Below are 16906 nucleotides of genomic sequence, written 5' to 3' on the forward strand. Positions count from 1 at the left end.
ACCAAACCAAAAAAAAAAAAAAAGAAAAAACAATCCTCCATTCTCCAATAGGGCAAGAGACACTTGGAACTGCTTTTGTGCAATGGTTATTTTAGTATGTGCCAGAATTGGAGATGGAGGAAGGGAGATAGAAAATAAACAGAACTATTCTACAAGCTCAATCTCCATTTCTTGCTTTTGGGAAGATCAGTGGTTCTCTCCTCTCCCAGCTGAAGACAGTCTGCTCCCAGGACAGCACAGAAGACATATTTACAACTCTTGAAAAATTTTTTTAGGCTTCTCTTTCTCATAGGAGAAAGCCACAGAAAGAAGCCAACAGATCTCTATTAACTCTCCAAGTAGGAGAGGCCAAACCTCACTCATCGGCAAGTCAGTAACTTTACTGCTATTTCTTTGCTACAAGCAACTGCCTTCTTTGTAAAATTTGTCATCCTGGTTAATCCTTTGCATGCATCATTTCCAAAATGAACAACCAGAAAACTTGGCATTGCAGTTTTCAAATCCAGGCACCAGGTTAACAGGTATGTACTAGAATTGCCTCTAGAAACTCAAACACATTGTTGAACAGATTTTAGGAGAACTTTAAAATAAACAATTAGTTTATAGAAAAATCCTCCTATAGTCCACACTGTATATCAACTTGAAGTGCTCACTAATAGATTTATTTAATATTTAACACTGAATCATAGAACCTCAGTGCTTATGAAATATATTCACTGGTGGAGGAAGAGCTGCAAGTAGCAAGACTGACATCTCAAATAATGCTTGGTTTAAAAAAACCGCCAAAAACATCAACACAGAGCTAAAAGGTAAGAAAACAAAACATGTCTGGACAAGAAATATTAATTGTAAGCTATTACCTGCAGGAGTTTTAATTTGTGAACTGTTCCCAGCTCTCATATTGGGCAGCGTTTGTGTTTTCAGGGGCCCATCAGGCACCTGCAAAGCTTGTGTCCCATCAGAAAATGCTGGCTTCACCAAAAGCTCAGGTCTGGAAGCAATACGTGGCATAGTAGAGGACTGGATATAAGGACCTACTGCTGCCACTCGACTTGGAGCAGAAGGCACAGGCTGTGGTAAATTCCCATCTGAAGAAGCCTTGGGGGAAAAAAAAAGAAAATTTAAAGAATTTTATTCTGCGTTATCCATTCATAGAGTTTGAAACAGAAGTCAAAAAGGATAAAACAAGTAGCAAATGATACTCCAATATCAAAAGTGCTTTTTTGAAAAAGCTCTGAGAATTATAAAGATGAGGTAGTAATAGCAAAAAAAAAATCTAAAATAAAATTGCACGACAGCACAAGACTTCTTGTCTGTAAGGAGTAAGTAGGTTAACACTAACACACCATGAAAAGGACTTTAATAATACAAAGACTTCTACTGCATATGGATAAAGACAACAAGTCTAGCATCTCAACAGCCTTCCCCCAAGCAAGTTTTTACTTCAGGCTGTACAGGCAAGACACAGAATTAACGTTTTAGTTATTAAATAGCCCACACTTACTGGTACATTCTCTTTCTGCTGCAGAGCTGCCTTTTTCTTCCACAGCCGCTCACGCAGCTCATTAACACGCTTGTCCATGACTGCCACCTCCAAGTTGCGCTTGTTCAAACACTCCCTCTGTTGCTGCAGCTTGGCATTCTGCTCCTGGTTCAGTTTGTTCCTCAACTGAATAAATTCACAAAGCAGTGGGGGAGGAGGGGAAAACAACCAAAATAAAAACAAATTCGCTTTCAGGATCAAGGACGGGAAACTGTTGGAAAGAGAAAAGCCTTCTAAAAAAAAGTCAAGTCATGTTTTCCCTCCAGAGAAAGCTTTGGTTAGTCTCCAAATTTTGCAGAAAGGAAAGGTACAGACAGGGTGTGCTCCTTCCTTTCTTTACCTTAAACCCAGCACAACTAACCCTCCATCCTCAGCAAGCAGGCTGCCACACAGCTCTGGCAGGAACAGGAGCAATGGGGATTCTTTCCAACAAAGTGAGAAACACCCCAACCAACTTTGAGCCCGGAAGAGCTGAGGGTCACGGGCTGGCCTCCCATTACCTGCAGCTCCTTGTAGAGACGGTCGAGCTCAGCTACAGCCGACTGGTTGTCATGGTAGCCATCAATCCGGCCGTTCTTCAGCATCTCCAGCTGCCTGGTGAGCTCCTCTACTTTTGACACAGCCAGCACCAGCTCGCGCTGCTTTTGCTGGAACAGGCTGTTCATCTGTTCAATCTCCTCCACTGCAAAGAAGGGCAGAGCAGCCCTGAGAAACAGCCCAGCGTGGGCTGCTTCCAAAGCAGCACTTAAGGAGACAGAGCAGGGCTGCCCAGCCAAACCCACTGCCCTGTCACACCAGCTCTTCCTCTGAGCTCTGGCAAATGCATGCTCACTAGAATGGTTATGGAAATTCGGTCTACTTTGAGCACTGGCAAGGAGGGAAAGAACTTTTTTCTTCTTTTTTTTAACTTCCTGAAGTATGGAAACAAACAAAACCACAATGCCAGACTGAATTCATCTGGAGAAGCTTAAATTCACTGCATGCTGAATTCAGCAGGAAGACACTCACTCAACCACAAAGCATATTCATGATACTTAAAACTCTGAATTTAGGTCATAAGAACTCAGTGACAAAACACCCAAGCTGTCATATTAAACAAAGACTCAGAGGGCTTTTTAGGGTCTATTACAAACATCTGTCATCAGCTGCTCCCACTGCTGAAACTGTTCTATTGTAGAATGAAGTTTAAGGAATCAGTAAGCATTCAAGCAAGTACCAAAATCAGACCTGCTGGGCATGGTGCAGGAAAACAGATTCACATGTGCCAAGATCTTGTATTATTCTACCATCCTTCCATGCCTTAAAACTTACGATTGTTTTGTGTAGCAGAACCCAAACAGAAAGGGGATTCTTTCTCTGACAGAAAAACACTTATCTGTCAACCAAAATGCTACCTACTAAAATAACATACTCATTTTCCCAGTCGAGTCAGGCTGGAAATAACAAGTTCTGCACAATAGAGAGGATGAAAAAGCAGGCAGAAGAATAAATATTTATTTCAGACACTGTTGCATCAACATGCTGAACTACCAGCACCCAACCCTACAGCAAGCAAGACCATGGTCAAATTCACATAATTAAAAAGCAAATATCCAGCGAATTTGGCCATTAGTTACCTCTTGCATAAAAGCTAATTTGGGTACCAGGCTAAGCTTCGTTATAGGCCAAGAAAATAACACTGTGTAGTGTATTGACATCAAGGATGGAAAAAGTTACTGTGGTGCACAAAGGTATTCAAGTAAGGAAAAAAAACTACACTGTAATTAAGAGCAGCATGCTAGGCTCAAAATACAGGGCACTCTTACAGGATGTTTTAAAATATAGTAAGAAAATATATTTTGTTCTAGATCAGTCATGAGTTTTCTTGGTAAATACAAGATGTGAAATTGTTAAGACTAACATTTCCTGGTATGCTGCAAATATCTCCTCTGAGTCACTGAAACCATCAGAAATTTTTGACTTCCAAGAACTGAGTTTCATGAAAAATCCCAGGCTACATTCCCCATGCAGCAACTCACCTAATTTCCCATTGCTGAGTCTTTTTTGTTCTACATGGCCTTTCAATGCTCTCACTTTCTTAAGTTTGGCTTCTTGATTCTCAGCAATTTCCTTTAATCGTTTCAGTTTCTCCTGTTCAGCAGCTTGCTGTTGGTGTCGCTGATCTTGCTGCTTCAGGAATTTCAGCCGCTGTTCCTGCAGTCAAGACAAAGATTTTGAAGTCTAAGAAAAACTTCAGCATTCATTTTCCAAGATTTTTGCTAATTTGATTTAATGACTTCTTGGCTTTTGAGTTACAAGATCTAAGGACTATTTCCTCTCTATCTTCTCCATGCTGAGTCACACTGGAGAATATTAGATGTTCTTTATGTAGAAGGTATTCCATAAAACTATTGCTATTTTCCATTACTATTTGTACTTTTACTAATTCTGCTAAAACCTCTTGGAGATGGAGGATGGCTGTACACCAAACCTCTGAAAACATACTGGTCTCCTGATAATAATCACCACTATCACCACTAATAATAAATAAAAAATATAATAATAATAAAGAAAATAATTAAAAATTCAAGACACTGGAAAACCTTTACAGTGACCTGGCCCTCATTTAAACAACCACTATCACGTTAATGGAGAGGATCCTTTCGCCTTTCCAAGAGAGTAAAATATGTTATCAGTTTCTACATGCATATGTCTAGAAGAAACCTAGAAGAAACCATGAGACCACTAGATCCTCTACAAAGAATTGCTCTAAATCACTGGCCCATTACATGTGGCTTCCAGCTCTGGAGATGACAGGTTACTCCAGAAGAGTAGAACTAGTAAGATTTTCCCAAGCACTCACTAAAATCCAAGACCACCACTGCTTACTAACATTAGAACTCCACACTTCCTCCAAAAAAGCCAAACCCACAAAAGAGGAAAAAAAAAAAAAAGAAAAAAAATCACCAGTCAGATTTAGAAAACAGGGATTTTTGTGCACTTGAAATAAAAAAGGCAGAGCAAAAAAGTGAGCTTGCCTTCTGGAGAAAACCAGGACTAGGTAGCACCCACAGTGTGTGCACTACTTTAGAGTCACTCCCACACAGGAAAATGTCACAAAAAAGATATTACAGCTCATGTCTAAAAAGAAAGTGTATTTTTCCTCCCTCGGAATCTATTTTTAATACTGCATCTGATTTCAGAAGACAGGAAAGAGGCAATGGAAAGTCACTCTGAAGAGGCACCTAGGAAAGGAGGTTTGTTCCAGGGAGGCACTGAAATGAAAAATCCTACCAGTAGGACACCCACAGGGCTACTCTCCTTCAAACCTCAGGCAGAAGACACCTACCCAGCAGCTATCCAGACTCAAACTCATATTTTTACTTTTTAAATCTTGTACAACTCAATTTACAGGAAAAAAAAAAAAAGCTTTCCTGTTTTTTGTGACTACGGTGTTATTTTTAAGACCAGAGAGCATTGCCATCACCTGTGAGTGAAACAGAGGCTGTGGAAGTTTAGGTTTTTCACATATAAATACATCTCAGCTGCAATGGAGAGGAGGGCAGCATTCTTTGGCCAATTAAACAAGGCAGTATAGGTATTAATTGTGCTGCTACATTTCAGGTGAAACCTCCCTTTGGTTGATTGACCAATTTCCTGCATCATAGCTGCACCTGTTCTTACCACAAAGCAGAAAAAGGTTTTTTGGCTATTTTGACAGGCCATAGTACCACTTGGGTGCTGCAGAACAATTAGAAATCCATGGCTCAAAGCATTTCCCTGAGATACAATTATTGAGGGCCAAGGGAACTGAACAAGTTAATAAACATACAGACACACACATCTGATCTCAAAGGGAGAGGGAGATAGGGTGTGTGACACAGGAAAAGTACTGAGAGCAGATCCTCAGAGCAGCCTTCTTCCCCAGCAAAGCACATTCGAAATGCATGGGAACACCCACCCAGACAGATGAGCCCTCTTCAGGACAGGCTCATATTTAACAATTCCCTGCCAAAAGCAACATTTTCTGTTACATTTTCAAGAGTAATGTGTACCATCAACACACAAGCAAAACATGAACTCTATGCAACCATTCTGCATATGCTTTCACAGTATTTTTCCCCCTACACAATTCAGGAGCACCCTGTGTGCTTCCATTAGCTTTTCTGTTATTGTTCTGCAAGTATTTTATAAATCACAGTCCTAGGTTACTTTTATCACATACAAGACATCTCTTCCAGCCAGCTGCCCCAGAAAACCAGGCACACTGAACTCTTATCAAAAGAAGGCAAGATAAGCATGACAGGACAGCAGACAAAAGCATTGTTAGTGATCAAACTGGTGAATTGTTGGTCACCACATGGAGCACAAACAGAGCTGACAGAGCCACCAGGATGAATGACAATGTATTAATGTTATGTGCTCTATCCTTTCAGTAAGCTAAATGATGACTTCTATCACTGTCATTATTTATATGTTTTACAACTGGATATTTACATACATTCACTTTCAAATTTAAAAACAGGCAGCCAAAGAAAAGGAGACCTCTGTTTAGAAGGAGTGAAAAAACCCCAATTCCCCAATCCTCCCTCCACTTCACGTGACTCTTACTATCTTTTTGTTTCTGGCTGTAAACAATCTAATTCCAAACTCACCTTGTTAGCCAGCATTTGTTGTTGAGCCTCAATTTGTTGCTGTTGGCGTGATGCCATTTCCTGAAGCTCAGCCAGTGTCATATCCATCCTTGGTGCACTTACCTGTCAAAGAAAACCCAAAGCATGGTAAGTCTAGAGTTTTTAACTGGGCTAGCACTTAACAGAGCTACTGCAGAAAACCATGATAGAAGCAACAACAACTCAAAAATAACAACAGAACACCCAATAAAATAATTAGAGACACAACATCTTCTCGTGGTAAAAGAATAAACAATCGTAAGCTCATACGCATGTGTAACCCAATGCAACAATTCACACAAAATAACATCTCTTGGAACCTTAATGTTTCTATCAAAATCTCAACAGCATTTTAAAGAGGCGTTTCAGAGCCCTTCATAATTCAGTTCAGCATGAATCAGCTTTGACTGACTGAGCCCAGAATGCTCAGCATGTGGCAGGATGGATCTGTGCTCATAGGTGTAACACAACAATTTGAAGCACTTCCACATAAGCTGTAGAAATTATAAAGTTTAAATATGGCTGGGAAGGAGGCAAAACACCATTCTCAAAGACAGAATTGTTACTGGTTGTCTGTTAGGATATTTCCTGAATCTAGATTCAATTTTACATCCATAATTATGGAGCAAGAGTGACAGACAATGGACTCAGTGTTGAAACAGTAACTGGGGTCAACTTGAAATCTGGAGTTCAGGACCTGTGACAAAACTGCAAATAAAAAAAAAACCCAGACTGAAGTAAGTTGAGAAAAGAACTGTGATGGGAGTAGAGAAGGGGAAATATGGTGCATTTGCTGCTCTGAGATCACCTGTACAAGCACAGCTATGGCAGCCAGCAGATCCTGGTGACATCCTGAAAATTGGAAGTCAGGATGATAATTGCTAGAGGCATTGTGTCTCTTTTTGAGCAGTCATTAACAACTTCTACAAAACAGCCTCTTAGTTTTTTCCCATGGTACAATTTGCACCAGTACCTCCAAAGAAGGGAAGCCTCCATTTTCACTACAATGGTAATTCTTCCAGAGGCTTGTGTGCACTAAGTGTCGTGACAGATTCACTCAATGCCATTTTGCTTTTCCCAGGAGTTTGAGGTTATTTCAAAAATTAGTCCCATTGTCTAATTCAATTCTCTCCAAGGTATTATGTCACCACAGAACATGTCTCTCAAGGCCCCATTAGACTTTTGCACTGGCCACATGGGGCTGTTAAAGGGTGAGTGGGTCCTGCTGAGCACTCCTTGGCTCTCCAGTCAATGAATTAGTTCATGGATGGGAACTAGAGAGTTTCAGTTGGTGTGGTATTGCTGCCAGTGCACAGCCCCGGTAGCAATTATCACTTGCTAGTCTTCACCTTGCAGCAATCCCACAATGAAGGGGTATTTTTGTGCCAGACAGGGTGGATAACTGATCTTCTCTGTATTCACAGTAGCTATTGCTAAACCCTATCAGTACCCCTTAGGATGCTTCAAGTACCCTCTCCTGAGGTAGTTGATGCTGTGGATACCAGGGGCCTCTGAGCCAGTCACAATGGGGTGCTTTTGCCACTTGTTCCCTGTCAAACTCACCTCAGCCTCTAATACAGACAATTCCTGGCATTCCCCAGTCACTCCAGAGATCCAGATGGGCTCTGCACTCCTGTGCCTTGATGGCACCACTAACACACATCAATTACCTGCTAAAGCTTTATACTCATGTGGATCTGATGTGCCAGGCCAGTGTGCCCACTCATCCCTTTCCTCCTCCTGGCCAAAGGCAGGGACCCTCCATTCCTGCTCCTGGTCAGGGTATTCTGGCTGCCTTTGTGATGCCAGAAGTTCCCTCACCATGGTTAAAGGAGGCAATTTCAGTCCTTCTGTGTCTGGGAGATCACTGATTGCCTTCCTCTCTGTCTATGGCAACTACCCTGACAGCATTCTTGGGTGACCCTTTCTGAACAGCTCTCTTTCCTCTCAGTTCAGAGACACAGGCTTCCAGCTTAGAGGTGGGTTCACCATCCCACTGCTTCATGTCATCTCCCTGCTCACACAGGAATAACCAGGGCTCTTCACATGGCCTGTTCTTGGTGGTTCCCTTCCTTCTGACTGGGGCAGGAAAAGAGCCATCTCTTGGGCTGCCCCTAACATCTGAGGAGCTGGCCCATAGGGATATGGAAACACCCAGTTTCTTCAACATTTCAAAGCCAGAAGGATGCCAGCTCTGCAGCTGGTGTATCCATCTGTAGATAATCCAGTGCCACCAAGATGCTGGACTATGATGCAGGGGCACTTTGAACCATCTTCCTCTACATGGCCACTGCATAAGGCACATCCTCTGGATCTTTAGGGACACTGTCACTTTTTAGATCACTATATATAGACTTCCAGCATTGCTAATTCTCTCAAGTACTGTATATCTTCATGTGCAGCAGGTTGCTTTCCTGGGAATTTACAGGATCTTCCTTAAAGATCATGACGAGGATACCTTGACCTCATACACGAGAGGAGCCATGTCCAAAAACTGCAAATTGCTCTCTGTTTTCTAATTCCTCTTTCAATTCGCTGATCTCTAGCAAGGGATCCCAGCTGTTGGGCTTCAAGACCTTCCAAGTGCTGACTGCCAGCCCCACTACCCCAGCAGTGAAGCAGCCAGGCAGCAGTCTGCTCACGTGGCTGGCAGCTGTAATCTTCTCACAAGTCTTGAAGTTATGATGAGGTCAAGGACTGAGTAACTTTGTCTCCTGCTTGTCTCACTCCTGCAATTTCTTTTTTGAAGGACTGGTTTACTTATCTGACCCCTACTTTCCTAATTCTCCTTCTTCCTCCCTTTCCAACCAATAGTAAGGACCTGCAGCTTACTACATCATTTTCCTCTTTCTCTACTAGGGGAATGATGGTATTTTGAGTCCCTGTCTCAGCCACAGGATCCTCAAACACAGTCTGGGTTCCTGCCTCAACCACAGTGCTCTAAGTACTGAGCTGTGGCTCACAGGCAAGGCCCCAGCACAAGGTGAGAGGCTGCTGGTTCTCACTGGGGTAGGCAAGGCACCCTTCTATCAGCTGGCATGTCAGCTTGACAGGTTTGATTGATTCATTACTTGTTCTGGTGTGAAGTCCCAGGCAATGGGAGGTGATAACCACCCCAGTCACCTGCCCAAATTCTTCCACACTACCTGCCACCCAGGAACTGGATACCTCAGAGCACATCTCAATATCTCCTCACCTAAAGTTTGTTTTCTCCTACACCAGGATGGCACTCAATTCCACAAACCCCACAGGAAGCCAACAGTATTAGTTAATACTGTTAACAGTATTAAACAGCTTGTTTATGGATGAGCAAAGACTATAGGAGCCTGCATTTTCAAAGCATTCACATCAATCTCAGGCAGGGAGAGGGAGGTGTATTCACTCCTCACCCCCACAAGACAGCTCCCCCAGCATAACAAGGCCATCAGTGTGAGGGCAAAGCACAGAGCCATTGTTTACATTAATAGGCTCCCAAACTCAGCAAAGTAAAGAGATAAGCAGTGCAGCTGACAAGCTCTGCGTCCCACAGAGGAGCTCAATACTTGGCAACTACTTTTTACTATGGTATGCAAAATATACATACATATATGTACACACATATACATATAAAATAACTGCCTTTGTCTCATCCCTGTTCAGGGACCAAAAAGGACTGGCTGATTGACCCTGGCTGGATACCAGGTGTCCACCAAGCTGCTCTACCCCTCCCCTTTCCAGCAGGACATGGCAGAGAGAATAAGACAGAAAATTACTCCTAGACTGAGAAAAGGCAGTTTACTAAAGTAAAGGCAAAGAAATCTGTGCAAGCAAGCAAGGACAAAAAGTAGTTTATTCTCTACCTATCAGAGAGCAATGTCCAGCTCCTTCCCAGGGAGCAAGGCTTCAGCAGAGGGAGCAGTTGCTTCAGGAGGCAAATGTAAAATAACACATGCTCCTCCTCCTTCCTTTGGCTTTTGTGTCTCAGCTGACACCACGTGCCATGGAATAGCCCTTTGGTTACTCTGGGTCAGCTGGTCTAGTTGTGTCCCTTCCCGGGACCTTGCCCACTGCCAGCCCCTTGATGTGGGGGGAACGTTGAGACAGTGCTGATGCTGTGCCAGCCCTGCTCAGCAGTAGCCAAAACTCCGGAGTGTTATCAGCACCTTTCTGGCTGCTCATGCAAAACACAGCACTGGGAGGGCTGCTGTGGGATAATGACCTCCAGCTCAGCCAGACCCAATCCAACCAGCCATTGCATCAAGCACTTACCCCATTCTCTATTCTTCTATCACCAGGCACTTTCACACCATTTCTTTTGAAGGCTGGATCTTGAGACCTCTGTCCGGTCCCTAGATAGAACCAGTCAAAGATAGTAAGGTAATAGATCTTTCTTATTCTTTCAGACATAGCATTCAGTACAAAAGGAGAGTAAGAGCAATCATTATGGAGTAGAATCTGAACACCTGTTCTTATGTGTTTACTACCAAGATGAATTTAAGTGATGACACAACACCTTTTCTAAAAAGGTTGCTGTTCGATGTCAGCTTTTTTTAAAGTATAGCTCTGTTCAAAACCACAAATGAACAAAACAGCTTAACCAATAGTAGGCTGTTCCAGTATTTATCCTGTGGCAAACAGGCAGTCAGCCCCAACTGAATGTGCATTACAGATACACAGTTGAAAAGCACATTTTTTTTTCTTCTTCCTGACAGTCACTGTCTCAGTAAAGATGCTGCTTAACTAGAACCCTACTTTATTCCCATCAAATTATGTGCAAACAGTGCTCAGATGCCTAATACCAAGCTCACTGATTTCCCTGTAGAACATAAGTGTGCTACAGGACAAAGCCATGCCTGTTACCTTCTTGCCCATTTGATTCCTATTTCAAGCCCATATTTCTGTGAGACTAACTCAGAGCTCAAATATATTCCTTAGCAATGCTGTGGCAAATAAAATGACAATAATGCTAATATTACAAGCACCCTGGACTTGAAAAATACATTTTGACAACTGAACTGTTCTGCAAGATCCTCAGCAGGTGGAAATGGCACAACTTTAGCTTTTCATGCATTCATTTTATCACCAGTACACATTTCAAATATCAAGATACACTTAGCCATTTAAAATATGCAGGGTACAATGCCACTTAAACGCAGTATTTCCAACACTGAGGAAGATTACCAAGGACAAAAACAGGAAAGGGGGAGGAACAAGGATCTTGGTAGATTGATTTAAAGGTAAAAGTCAAAGATTCGGCTGAAGAGATGAATGTGGGATACACAGAAACCCCCTGAAAAGCTTAAAGTAATTTCCTTTACAGGTTTCACATTTCAACTTACAATGAAAATTGCATTATCAGAGAACTTGACCAGGCAGTTCATTCAATGCTATTCCTAAAACTAACACAAATGTGTAGGAGAAACTTTGAAGAGCTCTATCTTTGCCAAGTATGCTAAGCTTATCACCCTGGTAAAGTATTATCCAGGTGAAAAATCACCCAAATCACAGATCACATTACTGGGCAACAGTTTGCTTACTATATTTAAAAGACAAGATCACCACCACAGATCTCAAGATATTTTGGTGGAGAGAATACATTTAACACAGTATGTCCTTGCACGCTTTTTTGATAATCGCTCTAGAAAACCTGCAGAAATTTCAATTTGGATTTACTATTCCCAGATCTGGCAAGGGAAGCTGAAGCCTTTACAAAGATTAGCCAATGGTCAGACAGAAAAGGCCTGCAACACCTACTGCCTATGAACATTAACAAATAACACACACAAGCTGTTTCCTTAACCTTGAAGAACGAAGCAGAACTTGAACAAACGAACCAGCTGAGATCAACACGTACCGGCTTCCCGGCAGGGAGAGCGTTCATGGCGGAGGAAGAAACGCACCTCGCTCCTCTGCATTCCAAACCTCTGCAGAATATCCAGGATCCGTTCATTATCGCCTATGGGACGTTCTGAAAAAGTAAAAAACAGTCAACTGCTACATCCCACCATAGCTTGGGCCCACACTAAACCAAAAATACCTGTCCATCTTTCACCTAAACACCATTAGTGAACAGGTGTAGTGAGTGCACGTAACACTTGCCCTCTTCCAAAGTATTTCTGCTTTTCCCTTAAGAAGCCACTACATCGCTCCTTGATTCTGAAACTAAACCAACACCTCTGAATAGCAGCCCTGGAAAAGTCCACCCCTGAAGGGAAAACCTGAGATACTGCCACAGCCCAAGGGAAAACAAACGGGGAATTTAGAGCTTTCAGTTCTAGTTCCAGTTCTTATTTTGTATGTGCAAACCACCTTACCCATTCATCAGCACAGGAAATGTGCTGTTGTACCTTTCACCTTTCTTCTGTGGCACCTCAGACAAACTCATTCTTTAGTCATTCTTACCCCCTCCTCAAGGACACTGCTGCCAGGATTCCTACAGGGACTCATTTACTTCCTAATCCCAATGAGAATGAAGAGAGATGCAAAGAAACTCTCAGGGAAGAGGAATTCTTCTCTTAATGCTGGATGGCAGCCCTTGCACTGAAGCTCATGCAGGAGCACTCAACACCCTGAAGAGGTTCCTTGGCAGTACCCACTGAGCCTGATCCTCAGCTCAGCTCCTGTCACTTCAAGTGTTCTCCCACAGCTCTTGTCAGACACAGATTCACCTCATTGTCTTGGACAGCAAATTTCATGGAGTTTCAGACAAGATGCATTTTGAAAGCCCTATTTCTGATAAACCTTGAAAAGCTGAACTACTTTGAATTCATAGCTCGAAATAAAAAAAATGATCAGACAGCAAAAAGTGAGTCCAGTAAGAACTTGCCATTTCCTTTCAAATAACTACGATGAAAAAGTTACATGCACAAGTTCCACTGATGTTTTTTTTCCTGCTTTTATTCCTAAGGTCAGGATTCAGTCAAATAAGTAATTTTTAAGCCTTACTTACTGCCTTTTGATAATAGAAAAACCCAGTGTGAGTCTAAAATTACCAGTACTCCTCCCTTTCTGTATTACCATTCTTCAAAAATTTACATACATCACAGCCAGAATATAACCAGGATTACTTATTGGCCTCTAAATCTTCACATAAAAGCAGTTTCCTTTTGTTATTCTAGAGATTTTACCGTATTTTTTCTGCCTATTTTAAATGTGACGGCAACAATGTGGCAAATATATCACAATAGTGAATTTATATAGTCAGGATACTGTCACAGTATCTTCAAACAGCACTGGGGCTCATGATCAGGTTGGACCCATTTATGCTGGATGCCAGACAAGCAGAAGATACTGTTCCTGGCCTGAGAAATAAGACAAGCAGACAAATAATGAAATTAAATACCACCATTTTTGCTTCAGTTTCATTTTTCCTGACATTGCTTTTGTTGCCGGTTTCCTTTTATTTTTTTAAGCAAGAGGAGGGGGAAAATAGGAAAAAGAAACCAGAGAGTAGTTCATTCATGTTCAATAAAATCTTGCAAAAAGTCACTGTCTTAGTATGAAATAATCTTTTCAGCAGGAAGAACTGTTGGCATTAAGTATAAATGCTTTCAGTTTCATTAAAAAAGGAGCTGCTAACATGTTTTCAGTATGTGAAAAGCTCTTTTCAACATAGAAGTGTTTCTTTAAATGAAAATGCTGCAGCTGTGCTCAAGCAATCTAGGAAGGAGAATTTCTGGAGTCACTGTCAGGAGAGATTAGCTTTACAGAATAAGCAAGTAGGTCACTGTTACAGAAAAAGCTGTCTCTTAGCAGTTACTTGTCTAGACAGCAAAAAACATTCCTCATCTGTGAAACCTTAATTCAAGAAAAAGAAAGGCAAAAAACAAACAAACAACAACAAAAAAAAATCAACAGTACCACTGGCAGATTTTTGTCTTAAAGGCTATACAACAGGCTTATGAGGCAGATTTCTAGCAGCTCAGCAATACTTCAGCTGAAACTCTATAATCAAGGGAGATGCCCTTTACACAAGGATTCTGCCAATACCACTCACTGGCTTCAAAGGAAGGTCAAAGAGATTGTCAAATACCAAACAAATGTACATTTGGAAAGCTCAAGAAGAATGGACAATCAATTTTTTTTCCCTGGCTCAGAGAGAGAAAAAAAAAATCTTTATACATTCACTCCTTTTGACTGCTTTCCACAGTAGGCAAGGTAACTGCCTAACAGAATTTCGACAGTAATAGGAAGGTCAAGAAGTTTTGCTGATATTCACCAAATTTCAGGCAAAACTATCAGGACAGAGAGTAGTAAACTTGCCCACTTCAGGGAGCAAAGTGCCTCAAGCGCACTTGCAGCAATCTTTCAAAGTAGGCTTAATAGGTCTGACAAGAGAAGCTAAAATTTCTCAGCCAGTGTCAGAAAAACAAAGAAACAAGCATTTTAAGAAGGATTCTGGTAATTGAAGTCTGAGAAGTCACTTTCCAACCCAAACCTTTTGTTTCTACCCCCAGAGGTTGGCTGTTCTGTACCACGTTTGTTTTAAAGCAGTTTAATTTGTTCAGTGTAATATGCAAACAAAACAGAAATCGTGGCTAATCCTGGCAGAACAAGATGGAAAACTTTGCTGACATCTAAAATGAGATTAGCAAAAAGCTAAAAGTATTTCTCTCCCTTGCTGCCTCCCCCCTCCCAAAAAAATCCAGAATATATACGAATGCATCTTGCAAACGCTTGTTACTAGACACTACACAGATACTTAAGACAGATTTTTATCCAAAGCAACATGCATGAATCCAGCACTCAAATATTTCAATGCTATTGAGATAACAGCATTTTTGTTAACAAGTACAACGGGGAACTGTATTTGGAACTTCAGCAAGGCCCTGCCCTTGGGTCACAACAACCCCAGGAGTGCTGCAGGCTGGGGGCAGAGTGGCTGGAAAGCTGCCCAGTGTAAAAGGACCTGAGGGTGCTGGTTGACAGCAGCTGAACATGAGCCAGCATGTCCAAGCAGGCCATTGACATGCTGACCTGGATCAGCAATAGTGTGGCCAGCAGGACCAGGGCAGGGATTGTCCCCCTCCGCTTGATGCTGGTGAAGCCACACCTTGAGTGCTGTGTCCAGTTCTGGCCCCTCACTTCAGAAGGGACATTGGGGTGCTGGAGAGAGTCCAGAGAAGGGCAGTGGAGCTGAGGGAGGGGCTGGAGCACAGGTCCTGTGAGGAGCAGCTGGGGGTGTGTAGCCTGGAGAAGAGAAGGCTCAGGGGTGACCTTATTGCTCTCTACAACTGCTTGCAAAGAGATTGTAGCCAGCTTGGGGTTCATCTCTTCTCACAGATAAGAAGTGAGCAACGAGAGGAGATGGCTTCAAACTGCACCAGGGGACACCAGGAAGAACTTCACTTTTTCACTGTAAAAATGGACAAAGTTTTTTTTTTTTGTCTTACAACAGCTGCCCAAGCAATATTTAGATATCTGTTCTTGTGTGTCTAATGACTAATCTCGGAAAGAGTTCTCTGCTTCACTTTATGTTTCTGTATCCAGGTTATCTTCTCACACCTCCTTGACTATCAGAGAGGCTGATAATTTGATTATATGAATAAAACACTACATACTGTATTGTCCTAATCACACAGAAGTTCACACTTTTCAGCTTAACAAGAACATTTGGGCACTAAGTACTGGCAGACTTCACTTGCTTTTTACTATAAATGCTCTTCTTTGATTTCAGGACAATCTTACTGCTCTTTCTAGCATACTCTACATCATCATCTCAAAAACCATGCAAGAATCCAGATCCAGGAAACGTAAGAGGAGCTGCCCAGTCCAGCACAGCTCCAACTTCAGTACCAACAGAAGAACCCTGTCCCTCACCACAACCACTTGTGCTCTTTAACAGGGTGTGGGCACTAAGGCTAACTATAAATTCTGTAGTATTATCTAAATCTTTATTTTACTTTTCTTTCACCATAGACTTCAGTATTATGTTGATTTAGACAAAGTTGTACAAATAGAATAGATTCCTGGAATATATTTTTCCATGATGAATTGGTGATTTTATTTTATTATCATTTATGAAGCAAAGCTTATTTACCTTCTAAGGAGAAGAAAAAATTCTGTTCCATTTTTTTAGACTTGGAAATATCAGAAACACTATATCTCTGCCAGAAGCAAGTAAACATCAAGAGAGAACTCAGGTATCTCATAACATTAAACAAATATCCATCTCACCAAAGACTTCTTTTAGCAGATGTGAGCCTGAGATAACAGCAGCAGAAGACAGAAATATAAGCCCTTATCATCTGATTCTTTTATAATCTTGTTGAGGCATCTCAAAGAAGTTGGCTCAGACATAATTATTTTTGTTACTCAAAATCCTGTCAGGGATTCATCTATCTTATGCCTCTGGATGGCTCCCAGTATCTAATGAGTACCATGGAGACAGGAGATAGTCCAGAGCCCTTTCCCATTTAGGCCATGAGACAATAGTAATATTTTAGGTTTTATTTGTTGACATATTCTCCAGTTCCAGTGGAACACAGCAAGTTAGGGAGATTTGAACTCCTAAGATCAGAAGAGCATAGAAAAAAGAAAAAAAAAAGTTACGAGCCACATGCACAAACCCCTTTTCCACAGGCTTGAAAGGACAGTTAAAAGTAGTTTCCCCATCTTCCCTTTCACCCAGTTTGTTTAGAGCACTTCACACCAGGTAGCTCCCTCTACTTCTGCTAACAAACTCCTTCCCATCCACACTCAATGCAATTGGTAACACTGAAAGTGTCATCAG

General features: G+C 41.8%; 1 protein-coding gene across 1 annotated transcript in view; it reads right to left on the reverse strand.

The window, feature by feature from the left end:
* The window catches only part of TP53BP2 (tumor protein p53 binding protein 2), a 51681-nt gene that overhangs the window by 14498 nt on the left and 20277 nt on the right, over positions 1 to 16906 (reverse strand). The window contains exons 3-9 of the mRNA XM_062489323.1: positions 12029 to 12142; positions 10444 to 10523; positions 6178 to 6279; positions 3562 to 3736; positions 2044 to 2225; positions 1505 to 1669; positions 861 to 1098 (exon numbers count right to left, since the gene is read on the reverse strand). Coding sequence (XP_062345307.1) covers positions 861 to 1098; positions 1505 to 1669; positions 2044 to 2225; positions 3562 to 3736; positions 6178 to 6279; positions 10444 to 10523; positions 12029 to 12142 — 1056 coding nt within the window. The remainder of the gene's footprint in view (positions 1 to 860; positions 1099 to 1504; positions 1670 to 2043; positions 2226 to 3561; positions 3737 to 6177; positions 6280 to 10443; positions 10524 to 12028; positions 12143 to 16906) is intronic.

This window comes from Cinclus cinclus, chromosome 3, assembly GCF_963662255.1.
Source record: "Cinclus cinclus chromosome 3, bCinCin1.1, whole genome shotgun sequence".
In the NCBI taxonomy this organism is placed as follows: Eukaryota; Metazoa; Chordata; class Aves; order Passeriformes; family Cinclidae; genus Cinclus; species Cinclus cinclus.